The following is a 13,195-nucleotide window of genomic DNA, read 5'->3' on the forward strand; positions in this document are numbered from 1 at the left end:
TTTCTGAAAATATGGCTAGGGCTTAAGAGGTTAAAAGACTCAACTGGTCTGTGTGAAGAAGGGAGGGTTTCTCCATCCAGTCTGTCTGTTTGTCTCTCTCTGTCATGATGATGGTGTTTGTGGTAGTGATGGTTATTAATTGTGGCACAATATATTGAGTTCTATATCTGTCTTCCAGGTTGTGGTGACATTCCCCTTCCCAGTCAGCCAGGTCAGAACCACACCAAGACCAACACCAGTGCTTCCCAACCAGGTCAGAACCGGAGGTTTAAGAGGGTCAGTAACTTCACCAATCACCCGAAGCATCACGGCGGCGAGAAGCCCTACAGCTGCTCCTTCTGTGGGAAACAGTTTATTTACAGCAAGAGTTGCCGCACCCATGAGCGTAAATATCACGTCGCCAACACCAAGACCAAGATCATTGCTTCTCGAGAGTTCACCTGCAACTTCTGCGAGATGTCCTTCCTGAAGTCAAGGAAATTGCTGCAACACCAGAAGAAGTGCAAGCCCCGGCATGTCCCGCCAACGGAATTCACCTGTAACATCTGTGGCCGGCGGTTTAAGAGGGTCAGTAGCCTCACCTGTCACCGGCGGCAGCACAGTGGCGAGAAGCCCTACAGCTGCTCCTTCTGTGGGAAACGGTTTGCCTTCGGCAAGAGTTGCCGCACCCATGAGCGCAAATATCACGTCGCCATGGGCTACCGGTGTTCTGACTGCGGAGAGACCTTCCGTGAGCGAGAGCAGAAGGACCGACACAAGTGCCTGGTGTTTAAAGGAGAGACTGTCTTCCCCTGCACTGAATGCACGGAGGTCTTCAGCAGGCGGTATCTCCTTAAGAAACACCAGCTAAAGTTTCATCCAGAGATCTTTCATCCAGAGATCTTCCCCTGCACTGAATGCACAGAGGTCTTCAGCCGGCGGTACCTCCTTGAGAAACACCACAGAGAGCAGAGGTGCCGAACCTTTTTTGAACCAAGATCTACTAGCCGAGAGCTACCACCCCAAATTTTACCTACTCTCGGCTAGTATTAGTAGTAATAGTATTAGTAATAATACCCATTCAATATGCACATGACAGAAAATATTATATGGCATATAATATTTTCTGTCATGTGCATATTGAATGGGTATATAATATAATGATATTTTATATATCATTGTAACGGTGTAGTGTAGGAATGACAAGACTGTAACTTCTCACGTTGGGCATGCAGGCAGCATGACCCATTTATTTCACACTCTGCATACACACTGACAACACACACTCAATTCAATGGGCATGAGAAAACATATGTTTACATTGCCAAAGCAAAAGTGGAACAATACAATCAAAACAAAAATGATATATGTACAATTAAAAGGGAATAGGAATGACGTGTAAACAGAGCTGTCACATTGCAACTGACAACACACAGTCAATTAAATTAAAAGAAAACATGTTTACATTGCCAAAGCAAAAGTGGAATGCAATCAAAAAAACAATTCCACAAAAAGGTCTGTCAACAGTCACTGATAGTTCTCCTTTATTTTTTTTTCTTTGTAGAATTAAATGTCAGTCATATATGTCATCCTCACTGTCTTGCTCTGAATTGTCAGCTGTATTTACAATGCAGTGCACTTTTCCATCAGTGGGTTTTCGTTTGCTTTTTTCAAAGTGATTCTGTGATCCACATGATTTGCACTTGTTGTTAAACCTAAGAAGGAAAGCTATGGTTTGTGGAAATGCAAATAAAAAGACAAACGGAAACATTGTCAGGTTGATTTATTTTTCAATGAGGAATACGTTTAACAATTAACGCCCAATGTGACATATATGTAATATTTGAGTTTAACCATTAACACAATGGGGGCCAAGGACTGATATATCCGTGAATCGAATCCATGCTTAAAGGACCGAAGGACGGATATATTATGTAAATTACATGCTGATCAGAGCTTGCTATGATACTCAACCAGGCGATCAGCCTATGTGGCTACTTAGACGAACACGGTTATTGGTAATCAATAACCCGAAACGATGTCCCCCGCCCCCCCCCCCCCCCCCTTTCATGCATACATGCTTGAGGATCGTATCGATCATATGCAGTTTGAGTTTTAACTGTAGCATCTGTATAACGGAAATGCCATTGGATATAACGTTAGTAGCTATTAGCCCTTTATCTCGCCTTCCAGGAAATATACTAGACCAAATCCTGTATAACGCTTATATTCACTGCGCTATAAAATGAGAATGTATTGATGACATTTTTTCTTCTTTAAGCAATTTTTTTTTTTTTATATATTTTTTGGCGTTTTATCGCTTTATTTATTCTACTGGGCAGTCCAGTAGAGAGCGCCAGAGGAGGAATGGGAGACAGAGTGGGGGGAAGACATTCGGCAAATAACGACAGGTTCGGGAGTCGAACCCGGGTCGGCCGTGTTGCGGCTGAGCGCGCTATGTGGTTCGCCACTGGGGCACACCCTTTAAGCCATTTTGAAGGGACGGTTTATGGTCTCAATTGACAATGAGAATGGACAGATAGCAATACTATATACCTCCTCCAATGTACAGTTTCTACGTCAAATTTATATCTTTTCTGGACTCTTTGTATCACAAACTACTGTATTTGCAAATCTGCTATGTCATAAATGTATAGATGTAGCAGTACTGTATCTGTATGTCGTATTGTCGTGTATGTCATATATGTTATGATCCTCCTCTCTGGTAAACAAGAATACCCTGAAGACTCTGGCAGGAGCACTCATTCAAGGGTACTACGACTATGCTTGCACCTCATGGTACCAAAGCACCTCAAAGGCGCTAAAAACAAAATTACAAACATCTCAAAACTGGTCAGACTACTGCTTGACCTTACTCCTAGAACCCACCTCACCCCTGCCCACTTTGACAACCTAGGATGGCTTAGAGTAGACGACAGAGTACAGCAACTTGCAATGGGCCTGGTCTACAAGATACACTACACGACCAAGGTACCCATGTAGATGTCAAAATACTTCCCAAAGGTCAGTGAATACCACGATCACAACACCAGAGGGAGCTCCACAAATCATGTTAAACCCAGATTCGGCTCAAACAAGGGACTAAACACGTTTAGCAATTATGCCACATCAATGTGGAACGCCCTACCCAAAGCTGTAAAGGAATGTGAATCACTACCCACTTTCAAAACCACTCTCAAAGAACACCTATGGGAGACTGCAATTCGAAACTGGCCCCTGTAAATGTCCTAACCCAACCCCCTCCAATGTACAGTAAATGACCAAGTATGGTTTTGTCAATATTCCAATGTACAGTCCTGCTTGTACAGTTGTACAGTGTTCCCCACCTACCCAACCCCCCCCCCCCCCCCCCCCCCCCCAACCACCTCCAATGTACAGCCCCCCACCCCACCTACCCAACCTCCCCCAATGTACAGTTTTTACGTCAAATGTATATACTCTCTTTTCTGGACTCTTTTTGTAACAGTACTGTAACTGAGGGGTACAATTCCCTGACTGTATTGATAAGTATGGTATCATTAAACCACTACCGCTTTATGTACTTTAACTACTGGCCACACAGTACATGATATAGATATGATGAACACTTTCCCACCATGAAACCAAGTCCACACAAATGTATCCGTCGAATATTTAATATATAGCAAAGGGTATATACAACGTTCACGTAATGACATTTATGATTTGAATGCACTTGTAAGGCAAATGAGTATTCGTAGGCAAATCAACATTGAATGTCCAATCTCTGGTTACGCAGGAAGCAAGTATACAACCTGGTTCTTTAGGGAACTATAGCGATGGTACTTAATGATTATAGCTGGATATACTAAAGGGGGGTCCTGCTGGTTGTAAGTCAGTAGGGGGGGGGGGGTTAGGAGAGCCGCCGGCGATATCCCATCTGGCCAACGATTTCTTGGGAGAATTCAGAGTGCTGAACACGGTGCCCACAGAACCTTGGTCCACAGATGAATACAGTTGGGCCCTCTTGTAGACGGTAGCTGCCGGTCCACAACGAAGAGACGTGAGGCGACCTCACTCGGGGTAGAGCGCCGTCTCACCTGGACTCCTCTCGGGGGGTAGTTCCAACACTCACCAGTGTTGGCTGTTATCCATGGCATAAATCAAAGCACCCAAAGCAAGTAGATAATCCAAGCCGTGTAGGGCTCGCCGTCGTCCGGGTAAGGTAATCCAATGTGCAGGTCCACTCGTCCTAGCCCAGAACTCCTCGGATGAAAGCACCACACGTGGTCTGCCCAGCCTGGTTAAGACTCTAGATAACGCGAGGAAACGATGGGGGTACTACTCACTGTATAACTCTAACCGAACGATGCACCATACATAATAGACTATTATTAACTTAATAGAAATACGTCCCACTCGACGGTATAGTGCCAAACTATGACAATTCAACTATCAATCCACACTATGTCTCAATGCCATTCTGAGGCCAAGTTGACCATACTGCACCACACGTGTATCGTGGGTGAGGCTTAACGTCTTGCCACTAGGTTGGAGGGTAAAGAACTAAGGGCTAAGGGACTAAAAGGGAGTTCTACTTTACTTGCGCCATATATATATGCGCTGTGAACAAATAGTACCATTCGTATTTCGCCAGACGTATTCCTACGCGGAACCGGGCTAGTAACGACATGTTCGTCGGCACGATTGAACTTGAACCAAGGGGCTTGGCTGCTGGCGCCAAGTTCTTGTCCAATGAGAGAATGAAACTATTATGGGCTGTTAGTAGACTAAAGGGATATTCAGTGTATATGTACAAGGAATATACAAGGGATATCAAACGATATACAAATACTATTAAATATATATCCATAAATAAATATATATATTCGGTTTAATCTGATCCTTCACAACAGCCGCCCCCTAATTAGTCCCACCTAATTAGCTAAGCAGAGACAGATTAACCGCACTGTCTACCACTCAAGGTCCGCTGTAAGGGTCAGTCAACTCACAAAGTCGTGGGGTCATGGTCGTCATCGATAGTGTCTGGGAGTCTGGGCAGTTCTATTAGCCTCGCCACGGGTCGTGTGTAAGTTCGCCCTTGGACGAGCACCTCAGCTGCTCGGACCTTGCCATCGGCACCGGTGATCACTTTGCTTACGCGGCCAGCCGGCCACATAGCTCTGGGTAGTGACTGGTCGATAATCATGACGACTGTTCCTTCTGTCAAATTGTCTCTCTCTTTTACCCACTTCTGGCGGGTCTGTAGAGACGGTAGGTAGTGGAGTAGAAAGCTGTTCCAAAACTTGTCAGCTAGTACTTGACTGTACCTCCACATTCTTCGGCCGTTCGCTTCTTCAGGCCTGTACATTGTCTGGGGTAGCGCGGGGTCCAGCCGCCCCATCAAGAGTGTGTTGGGGGTGACTGGGTCGACATCTGCTATGTCACTGGAGACGTAGCCGAGGGGCTTGGAGTTCAATACTCCCTCGATCTCCGTGAGGACTGTCATTAGGACTTCTTCCGCTACAGTCTGGGCCCCAAGCACGGCGTACAGGGCTGTCTTTATAGAACGTACTTCTCGTTCCCAGGTTCCACCGAAGTGGGGTGCGTTCGGGGGATTAAACTGGAAGTCAATCTGGGATGGAGCGAGGTGGGTCTTAAGTTCTGGGCCCATAGCTTGGAAGCTCTCTCTCAGCTCTCTTTCTCCGCCTTTGAAGTTTGTCCCGTGATCAGACAACAATGTAGACGGTTTTCCTTTCCGTGATGTGAATCTTCGGAAGGCCATAAGGAATGAGTCTGTGCTCATGGTTGGAAGGAGTTCGATATGTATCGCTCTGGTGGTCATGCATTTGAATACAATACCCCACCGCTTCTCGGTTCCTCTTCCTTTCTTTATATACAACGGGCCAAAACAGTCCATGCCTGTGGAGTGGAATGGCTTGTCGCCGAGTCGGAGGCGACAGGGAGGTAGGTCAGCCATCCGGGGTATGCTGGGCTGCGCGCGCCACTTTCGGCAGTCTAGACAGGTTCGCTGGAAGCGTCGCACTGCTTCTCTTCCTTGAAGTATCCAATAGCGACGTCTGATCTCCGCGAAGACTCTCTCTGCTCCTGCGTGGTGTACATCCTCGTCGTATTTCTTTATGATCAGCTCTGTGACCTTGTGTCGGCTGTTCAAGACTATCGGGTACTTAACGTCATCCGGTAGATTGGGGGCCCTCCGCAGACGACCACCCACTCTGATGAGATTATGGGCGTCGCTCTCGGGTGCCAGGTGGAGCAATCTGCTGTCTGATGGGACGGGCTTTCCTCCCTGTAGACAGTCTAGCTCGTCGGGGAACGAGTCTCTCTGGGCTCGTTGTAGTAGAAGAAGTTCTGCTTCTTCGTAGTCAGCTGCTGAAATGTCGGCAGTGGGCTGAATCTCTGGGTGGTGCCACAGAAATGTCTTTAGTTGCGCACTCTGTAGGGTGAGGCAATCATCTATGTTGGGGTCTGTGGAGGCGACTGTGCTCAGTCCACAGAACATAGGTTTCTTGTTCTCAGCCTCCTCTTTACTCGCCTCCCGTGGGGTGGGCGTAGGCCACTCTCCTTCCGGGAGCTTGAGGAACTCTGGTCCGTCACTGTAGATGTTGTGACGGGTGAGGTCATCTAGGGACATTCCCCGGGTGATGACGTCAGCTGGGTTGTGTTTGGTGTCCACATACCGCCAGCTCGCTGCTTCTGTTAACTCTTGAATCTCTGTGACTCTGACTCCCACGAAGACCTTGTATCTGCATGAATCAGACTTGATCCATGTGAGTACTGTCGTGGAATCTGACCACAAGATTGTTCTGTGCACCGGAATGGTGAGTTCACGTTGGATTAACGTGGCTAGATGCGCTCCTGCTAGGGCTGCGCAGAGCTCTAGACGCGGGATAGATTGTTGCTTTCGTGGGCCTATTCTTGAGCGAGCCAGGATGAAGGCGGTGTGTATCTCTCCTCCCTTCTCTTGGGCACGCAAGTAGGCCACTGATCCATAGGCTACTTCGGAGGCGTCGCTGAAGACGTGTAGATCCATCTTGCATGTCTCTGGCCTCACTGTGGGTGGGAAGTAGCTGCGGCGTATATTGACGCCTGGGAGTGAGCGGAGTTCCGTCTCCCACTCTCTCCATGTGGAGGCAAGGGGTGCGGGTATTGGGTCGTCCCAGCCCTGGTCCTTGTCCCATAGTGCTCGTACAATCATCTTTGCCCTGGTGGTGTAAGGTAGAATACATCCCAACGGGTCATATTGTCTGGCGAGTGTTCTGTACACACTCCGTCTGGTGGTCGGTATCGCCGTCGACCTTCCCTGCTCCGTGGTCAGGGGTTTGTGTCTATAGTGGAGCGAGTCTGTTTTGAAGCGCCAGACTAGTCCTAGTGTCATTTCTTGGGCTTCTCCTGGGATTGTCGCCATCCAGGTCTCGCTGCTGGCAGCCTTGTCCGCGGGGGAGAGGCTGCGCAATACGTGCGGGTCGCTGCTGGCCCACTGCCTGAGATCAAAGCCGCCTTTGATCAGAGAGGCGCGTAGCTTGAGTAGGAGAGCCTCGGCTTCTTCTTGAGTCGAAACGCTTTGTAAACAGTTGTCCACGTAGAAACTGTTCTTCACACTGTGTCGGACCTCTTCATCTGCTGCTGGGTCCTCTGCGACGTGTTTCTGTAGTGCAAATGTAGCACAGCACGGGCTGCATGTAGTTCCGAAAGGGAGGACTTCCCATTGATAGATGGCGGGGTGCTCATCTCCGATCCTCTCTCTCCATAGGAACCGCAGCAAGGGCTTCTCCTCTGGGGAGAGGCTGCGTAATACTGGGGGGTCGCTGCTGGCCTGCTGCCGGAGATCAAAGCCGTCTTTGATCAGAGAGGCGCGGAGCAGCGCACGGCGTCGCCAGTCAATCTTCTTTACGTGTCCCGCTGTGATTAGCTTCTCAATCTCAGCGCGGTACACACTCTCTTGAGCGGGGTCTTTGGCTAGGCGCCGCTCTGTGTTCAATAGATACCGCTCCGTAGCTTCTTTCGTGGCGTGAAAGGTGGGCATTCCCTCTCGCCTCAGGAGTGGAGTTGCGTATCTCATCACTCCGCCGACTGTGACTCTCTTTTTCCCTTGCTCGAGGAGGTTTATGGCGTAAATGTCTTCTTTAGAACGAATGTCTTTCTTTTCGTTCTTAAAGGGCATTGTCTCTAGTGTCCATAGCCTCTCGACATGCTGCAGGAGAGTGGTGTCTTCTTCTGTCACTCTGGAGTGGAGGCAGCTAGTGGCTGCTGTTCGGTTAAGAGATTTAGCGAGGGGGCCTTGTAATGTCCATCCTAGGCGGGTCTCGACTGCTGCAGGACAGCCTCTGGGTCCTGTATGGACCCGGTCTATCGGGACTATGAGGTCTGCATGGTCGGAGCCTATCAGCAGGGTCGGGGTGGCGCCGTCTATGAGCGGGATAGGTAGTTGACGCAGGTGCACATATTTATCCATCAGTTTGGCGATGGGGTAGGTGTACTGTGATAGTCCTATTTCTTGGCTGGTGAAAGCATTTGTAATCCTATACCGTCGCTCTGGCTGCCCGCTTGCTGCGATAGTGAAGGAGACATTCTCGCCTTTTATCGTCTTTAAATCTCTTCTTATTGTCCGAATCGTCATTTGGTTCTCGCTCCCCCGCAGTCCCAGCTGGGCCGCAGCGGACGCGAGCAGAAGGGTCTTCTCTGACCCGTCATCAAGGACGGCGTAAGTGTCCATGACTTTATCTTGGTAGCTCAATGTTACACGGACTACCTTTAAGAGCACTTGGGCGCCGCTGCTGCTGGCGGGGTCAATGTACATGACACTTGCCTTTGTGCTGCTCGATGGTGCAGGTGCAGGCTTTCTTCTGTTACTGTCGTGTAGGACATCTAGGTGGGCTCCGTCACACCGACTGCACCTCTTCTTTAGGCGGCACTCGGCTGCCATGTGACTGCGCGCACATCGGTAACAGCGCCTGTTGGACTTTATCCATTGACTCACTTCTTCTGCATTCATCTTTGTGAACAGGTCACATTGTGACAGCCAGTGTTCCTTCTCGCAGTATGGGCACACCATCTTCCACTTCTCTTTTCTCGAGGGGGTACTGTGGTTCTTACTGCTCGGTACTGATTCTGATTGGTGCATGACAGTCACCGATCTTCTTCCATCGTTCATTCTCCTGGGTCCCTCTCTGGAGCTTGGTGTGCTCCGCACGAACGTATCCAGTCGTAGGCTGCTGACTTCTCTCGCCACGAAGTCGGCTAGATCGAGGAGGGATGGTTCGGGACCGTTAGGATCACGGTGGTCTCTCTGCCGCCTGAAGCGCTCTTGTCTGGCGGGTGGCAGCTTCTCTAAAATCCTCTCGACGTTAGAGTTGGCGTATAGCTCGTGCATACCCTTTTCTCGTTGCGCTCCCAGCATCCCTACCAGGGACTGCACTTTTATAGACAGGTCGTCTAATGAGCGATTGTCTGTTGCTGGGGGTAGGCGGTCAATATGCCTTATCTCTTGGATTACGTAATCCCATATACGTCCATATCTCTGGTCCAGCGCTGCTAGAGCCGCGGTGTATGGGGTCGTAGAGGTGGCATAGGCTAGCGCTATATTGTGCGCTCGGGGTACTTTCAGGTGCTTCAGTAATATTGCATACTTGTGGCGTTCATCAGCGACATCCACCATCATTGTCTCTAAGCACATCCGGAGCTCCGTGTACTGTGCTCGATTCTCATAGGTGAAGTCTGGAAACGTCGGTGTGCCAATGTATGACGCCGTGGATGGCTGATACATCGGCGAGCGTTGGGGGAGAGGCCTCCTAGGCGAGTTTCCTCTTGCGCCTCTCTGTGGGCTGGTACCGGCAGGGTACCATGGCCCGCTGGTCCAGGTGCTATTCCTCGGGGCTGGTCGTGCGTCATGCTCACCCGTGAATAGAGTCGGGGGTCTGTAGCGCAGCGCCGCGGGGGTATAGCCTGGGCTGTACTGGACCTCCTGGTCCGGTGGAGTACTGTGCTGTCGTCGGGCTTGGTTCTCCTCCTCTCCCTCTTCTTCTTCTATCAGGTCCTCTAGATCCTGTAGTCGTTTATTTAGCTTCTCCGCAGTGTATGCCGCTCCTTCCTTGTAGCTGGGTCTCGCTTGGACCGGTCGGGGAAGGGGGTCTGCGGGGGGTATAGGCTTGGTCTGTTGGTCAAGTTCAGGGTCGCTTGCTCGGTTAGGGGATGCTGCCCTTGACTGTTGTCTCGACGAGTTCCTTGAACCCCTGGCGGAGGGAGAGGGTGTTGCCTTGGTGATCAGCTGCTCCATTAGCTGCGCTTGTAGTCTGTCGCGCTCGCCCTGTAGTCTGTCGCGCTCGGTTTCGCGCTGGATGAGAGCGAGGTCGCGCTCTGCCTCTCTTTGGGCACCGTCAGCGGCGCGCTGGGTGTCTGCTCGGTCTCTTGCCATATTCTCTTCCGTCTGAAGGCGTCTCATCTCCAGGCGTATGCGCTCTTCTTCGCTCCGTTGCTGCGTCTGGAGTCGATCGCGTTCACCCTGAAGTCGATCGCGTTCACCCTGGAGTCGATCGCGTTCGGTAGAGGCTGTCAGGCTGACGAGGAACGCCTGTGATAGCATCCTCTCCGCTTCGCTGGGGGAAGACGGTTGTAGAGGTGAGCCGCTCCTGGCTGTACTCGTTGGGGAGTCCTGGAGCTCTATCTCCTCGGCGCTCTCCTCATCTTGTTCCGTGCAGAGTTCTCTCTCTGTAGGGTTGTCTTCCTCCCGGAGCTGGTCGGGGACTACTTCTTCGGTATTGGCGGGGGGTAAAGGCATGTCAGTTCCCTCCTGGTCCCCACCGTGAGCTTGGTCAGTTACATTAGAACCCACTAGGGCCTCTGTGGTCGGGGTAACCTGGTCGTTAAGGTCAGACATAATTTTACTTTCTACTTTTACCGCGTTTACCGTTTGTCGAAGGCTAGGTAGTTGACTGACAGCGTAATCCTCTAAGTACTGAGGTGTCTGTCGTCTGCGCCGTGGGCGTTCTACGTTAGGAGGACCGTTTCGTGGAGTGTTCATCATAGGCCATTTCAATATTAATAACACTATATTAATATTACACTAGTTACCCATCCGGCTCGAAGGACCAATTGTAACTGAGGGGTACAATTCCCTGACTGTATTGATAAGTATGGTATCATTAAACCACTACCGCTTTATGTACTATAACTACTGGCCACACAGTACATGATATAGATATGATGAACACTTTCCCACCATGAAACCAAGTCCACACAAATGTATCCGTCGAATATTTAATATATAGCAAAGGGTATATACAACGTTCACGTAATGACATTTATGATTTGAATGCACTTGTAAGGCAAATGAGTATTCGTAGGCAAATCAACATTGAATGTCCAATCTCTGGTTACGCAGGAAGCAAGTATACAACCTGGTTCTTTAGGGAACTATAGCGATGGTACTTAATGATTATAGCTGGATATACTAAAGGGGGGTCCTGCTGGTTGTAAGTCAGTAGGGGGGGGGGGGGTTAGGAGAGCCGCCGGCGATATCCCATCTGGCCAACGATTTCTTGGGAGAATTCAGAGTGCTGAACACGGTGCCCACAGAACCTTGGTCCACAGATGAATACAGTTGGGCCCTCTTGTAGACGGTAGCTGCCGGTCCACAACGAAGAGACGTGAGGCGACCTCACTCGGGGTAGAGCGCCGTCTCACCTGGACTCCTCTCGGGGGGTAGTTCCAACACTCACCAGTGTTGGCTGTTATCCATGGCATAAATCAAAGCACCCAAAGCAAGTAGATAATCCAAGCCGTGTAGGGCTCGCCGTCGTCCGGGTAAGGTAATCCAATGTGCAGGTCCACTCGTCCTAGCCCAGAACTCCTCGGATGAAAGCACCACACGTGGTCTGCCCAGCCTGGTTAAGACTCTAGATAACGCGAGGAAACGATGGGGGTACTACTCACTGTATAACTCTAACCGAACGATGCACCATACATAATAGACTATTATTAACTTAATAGAAATACGTCCCACTCGACGGTATAGTGCCAAACTATGACAATTCAACTATCAATCCACACGATGTCTCAATGCCATTCTGAGGCCAAGTTGACCATACTGCACCACACGTGTATCGTGGGTGAGGCTTAACGTCTTGCCACTAGGTTGGAGGGTAAAAAACTAAGGGCTAAGGGACTAAAAGGGAGTTCTACTTTACTTGCGCCATATATATATGCGCTGTGAACAAATAGTACCATTCGTATTTCGCCAGACGTATTCCTACGCGGAACCGGGCTAGTAACGACATGTTCGTCGGCACGATTGAACTTGAACCAAGGGGCTTGGCTGCTGGCGCCAAGTTCTTGTCCAATGAGAGAATGAAACTATTATGGGCTGTTAGTAGACTAAAGGGATATTCAGTGTATATGTACAAGGAATATACAAGGGATATCAAACGATATACAAATACTATTAAATATATATCCATAAATAAATATATATATTCGGTTTAATCTGATCCTTCACAACAAGTACTGTATTTGCAAATCTGGTATGTCAAATGTATAGATGTAGCAGTATTGTCTATCTGTATGTCATGTGTGTCATATATGTTATGATGAATTGAAAATGGGGGACCCTGATGTAAACGAGACGAAAGTCTTTCTCTGGTCTGCATCCCCTTAACAATTGTATGTATTGAGCTGTACTGTATTGTACCCATTCTGCAATCTGTTAATAAAGTTTTCAATCAATCAATCAATAATGATGAATTGAAAATGGGGGACCCTGATGTAAACGAGACGAAAGTCTTTCTCTGGTCTGCATCCCCTTAACAATTGTATGTATTGAGCTGTACTGTATTGTACCCATTCTGCAATCTGTTAATAAAGTTTTCAATCAATCAATCTAATGATGAATTGAAAATGGGGGACCCTGATGTAAACCAGACGAAAGTCTTTCTCTGGTCTGCATCCCCTTAACAATTGTATGCATTGAGCTGTACTGTACCCACGCTGCAATCTGTTAATAAAGTTTTCAATCAATCAATCACAAATTGGTAGGCACAGTTAATTGTTAAAAGGCACTGCATTCCTCTGTGACTGTCAGCCATCAATTCAGCATTTGTATTTGTGGACATGAATGAATTAATTAATGAAAACTTTATTTAACAGGTACAATACAGTACGGCTCAATACACACAATTGTTAAGGGGATGCAGACCTGAGAAAGACGTTTGTCTTGTTTCCA

The 13,195-nt window shown here is 48.7% G+C and overlaps 1 protein-coding gene across 1 annotated transcript in view; it reads left to right on the forward strand.

Annotated features, from left to right (window-relative positions):
• LOC311224393 (uncharacterized protein) overlaps positions 1 to 1,065 on the forward strand; it is a 12,652-nt gene extending 11,587 nt beyond the window's left edge. The window contains exon 5 of the mRNA XM_084309360.1: positions 179 to 1,065. Within this exon, the coding sequence (XP_084165486.1) occupies positions 179 to 1,026 (848 nt within the window). The 3' untranslated portion in view covers positions 1,027 to 1,065. The remainder of the gene's footprint in view (positions 1 to 178) is intronic.
• Positions 1,066 to 13,195: the final 12,130 nt, after the last annotated feature.

The sequence above is a fragment of the Notolepis coatsorum genome, assembly GCF_963971535.1.
Source record: "Notolepis coatsorum genome assembly, chromosome: 2".
Classification (NCBI taxonomy): Eukaryota; Metazoa; Chordata; class Actinopteri; order Aulopiformes; family Paralepididae; genus Notolepis; species Notolepis coatsorum.